The sequence below is a fragment of the Topomyia yanbarensis genome, unplaced genomic scaffold (assembly GCF_030247195.1).
Source record: "Topomyia yanbarensis strain Yona2022 unplaced genomic scaffold, ASM3024719v1 HiC_scaffold_260, whole genome shotgun sequence".
Lineage (NCBI taxonomy): Eukaryota > Metazoa > Arthropoda > Insecta > Diptera > Culicidae > Topomyia > Topomyia yanbarensis.
In genome coordinates this window covers 46,457-50,000 of record NW_026683449.1, presented here as the reverse complement: position 1 = coordinate 50,000, position 3,544 = coordinate 46,457, and the positions used below count along the sequence as shown (strand labels likewise).

General features: G+C 44.7%; 1 protein-coding gene across 1 annotated transcript; it reads left to right on the top strand.

Annotated features, from left to right (window-relative positions):
- Positions 1-3: 3 nt before the first annotated feature.
- On the top strand, positions 4-3,100 carry LOC131695056 (uncharacterized; the record flags this gene model as incomplete). Its single annotated transcript, XM_058983581.1, has 1 exon — positions 4-3,100. A coding segment is annotated over one exon (2,676 nt), but the record flags the coding sequence as incomplete, so codon positions are not given.
- Between the last annotated feature and the right edge of the window lie 444 nt (positions 3,101-3,544).

Sequence of the window (3,544 nt, the reverse complement as noted above, 5' to 3'; positions counted from 1 at the left end):
GCGCGGGAAATCTGTGGTCCACCGGTTTCGGTGCAGCAGCTGTACGAGCAGAAGGAACGCAAACGGGAAGAGTTTCTGCGTCTGGTAGAGGAAAAGTTTCGTCGTAGTATGACGCAGTGGCGTCTCGATCAGGATGTGGAAGCGGAGGAATTAAGGCAAAAGAAGAAGCGCCAACGTGAGGAACTGCTGGATCAGTTGAATGAAATACGGGAGAGCAAACTGGCAGCTCGGAAGCAGGAGATTGCACAGGAAGCTCGCTTCCAGGAGGAGCGGTTGGAGCTCGAAAACCGTCAGTTGTTGGCGGAAAATCTAGAACGGAAAAAAGTTGTTGAAGGATACAAAGAGTTGAATCGAATGATGGAAGAGAAAAGGAATCGTGCGGAAGCTGAAGTGAATCGGTTGCAGGTGGAGCTTGCTGGTAGTGGCGTAGAAACCGTCGACATTATGGGGGATAGCGAGAATGAGTTCGAATCGTGCGTTGGTGGGAGTACGACGGAGGACGAAAGTGCATCGTACTACGAGGATGCTCAGAGGAGTCCTTTGAGTGATCGAAGGGATGATTTGTCTAATGAGGAAGAAGATGAAACCACGATCGTGGAGAATGCAGAGATCGGGGAAAGTGATCTGGTGAACTGTAACGATGTAGTTAGTGAGTTTGAGAGAAACAAACAGAAGGTTTTAGGATCTAACCTGGGAAACTATTTGACGGAAGATCATGAGAACGCCAATATAGAGGCAATCAAGGAAACAGCTTCTGCCGGAATTCGCCAATTGACGGAAGCCCAACGAAACCGAATCAAAATTCTTTCGCAGGAATTTAACTGTGTTGTGGACGAGGCCCCGGTTGAGCAAACAGACCTTAATAGCAACCAAACGGAGGATCGACATCGCAATCGTCAAAAGATTTTGATTAGTGATTTTACCAATAGGCAACAGATCGCCGAGATGGAAGCTACTCGAGAGCTGACCGATCTGGAGAGGAACCGCATGAAAATAATGAGCCAGGAATACAACGTAATTGTTAACGATCATAGTCGCGGTTCACAGCGAGACCGGAAACCGGATATGTATTTGAATTTGGACTCGGATCGAGCTAGAAACCGTAGACGAATCCTAGAATGCGAGTATGATATTTTGACCGGAGCGCAGAATTTTGTCGACACGCCGATGTCTGTCGATAGCGACACGGTCAGTGAAGATCTTCAGTTGCCGTTGATTGTGGTGAATGGAGTGTGTCAAGACATCAACGCTAACACGCTTGGATCGGAATGTGGCTCGCTAAAGCTGAACACAGCTATTGCACAGGAGCAGTTCAACGAAAGTCGGTTCGGTGTTCCGGATACGGCACTTTTAGCACAGGAGACCCCAGAAAGTGCCCTGAATACGGCTGGTCTCCATGCAAAACAAGGATTCGAGTTTCCTGAAGTGCGAAAAAGTTGTTCCATTCTAAAGCTTGATACTGACAACAGCTACGACGAGGATGAGATCTACAAAGACTTTGTGGAAGCTTTGAAGAGGCGAGATTTGAATCTTTGTGAGTTGGCTAGTATGAACAATGAAGTTGGTAGCCTCTCCGAGCTTCGTCAACTAGATAGCGAACTACGAAGTGTCGATGTGTTAACTGTAACCCGCTTCCTCCAGAGTTCCCTGGTGATTCCCCTTAAAGCTCATATGCAGATAGTGAACAGTGAAATTATGAAAATGTGTTTGAACGACCTGGATATCTTGGGGCACTTTGAAAGCCTTCGTAACTACTTTCTACTGATGGACGGAGAGTTTTCCTGCTACATCTGCGACAACCTCTTCATATTGCTGGAACAAGTTTGTAGCCCAGATGAGCTGCTAAATTATCAAACTTTGCATACAATTTTAGATTCGGCGTTATGTTCCAGTGCGGCAGGTGCCGACAGAAACGCTGATCGTTTATCGTTCAACGTGGAACAGATTCCCGAACGTTTCGACCTGTTTCATCCGAACGCGATCAGTATGCTAAATCTTAGCTACCGCGTTGAATGGCCTCTAAATCTCATACTGAATCCGGAAACCATCGAACAATACGCTAATATCTTCAAGTATTTGGTAAAAGTACGCCGCGTTAGTTTCGTACTCGGTAAATCATTTCAACTGCTTAAGGAAACCCACCGACAGTTCGGCAAACGAATCCTGAGCTCACCCCAGTACAGTCGTGTTCAGCTGATCTCGCACAAACTGTCCCATCTGGTCAATGCCCTTAAGAATTACATCACAAGCAGTGCGCTGCAGGCATCCTGGGAAACATTCCGCAAGGATCTGGAGTCAGCCGAATCAATGGAGGATCTGTACCGTAAGCACACCAACTACATAAAAAGAATTCTTTTTCTGTGTCTGCTGAGCAAAAAGAGTCTTGAATTTTACAACAACATGGAGGAGATCTTCCGGGTTGTTCTCCGTTTCTATAAACACCTAAAGTCTAAGGTATGGCGCCCGCAAGACAAAAGCAACCCAAACTCAGCTTACATTCACCCAAAGTATGCGCAGATCCTCACCGACGAGAGTGATTTCGAGAAGCTGATCAAGTATACGATCTATCTGGGGAACAAAATGTACGATCGCGGTTATCAGAAGGAGATTCACGAGTTTATCAATGTTATCAATATCAACGGCTATTATGATGCAACTGGTGAAGTTACCCATCAGTGAATCACGATGCAAACTTATACAAGTTCCTTATCGGTGTAACTGTTGTCGAGCTTCCTGATATGTGTGCCGAATAAATTGTATCCTCCAGTGGAAGCATAATAAAATTGTTATCTCGCACTCTAGCTTTGCAAAATGACCAAATTGTTTTGCAGCTCTGACACGATAAGATAGATGGATAGATCTATAGGTTAGAGCTGCTAAGCGTCTATCTCACTCTTGCCCACGCTGTTTTCTTTTGATCCAGTGATGTTATTAAAGAAGGATACTTCTCTCAGCCTAGATTAGCTAAACAATTCACCCACCAAGCTATTCACGACCTTAAGTTAACTACGATGTAATCATATCAAAACTGTTCCCGATCGTGAGTGTTCATTGTTATTATAGACCCATGTGTATATATAAATAAAATATTAACCGATAATGGCGTATTTTCTTTACAAATAAAAAGATTCTTGTGGGTGAATGGACAACAGCGAGTCTAGTTATGCACAGTTTGTTTACTGGGATAGCGGATCTAGAAGGAAAGTTTCTTCTAGTCACAAGGAGACGTGACTGTGAGAATAGGAATCCGGATATTGATTTAAGCTCTTATTCGAAAATTTTCACGGTCCCACCTATGTTTAAGCTCGATAAGGCAAAATAGGTCTGTCCGATAAGGTATTTCTCCGACTGAGAGTTCCCCGGCAGCGGAATTCCTCTCGGTACCGACGACCGTTTCGTGAGCCATTTAGATCTGAGCTTTGTTGCGATGTACTCGGATATTTCCCGGCGATGGAACTATACTACTCCGACTATGAATTTCCTGGAAGTAGAATTTCTCGTGATATTAAGACCCGTTTTCATGAGCGAGAACTTCTGCTTTATT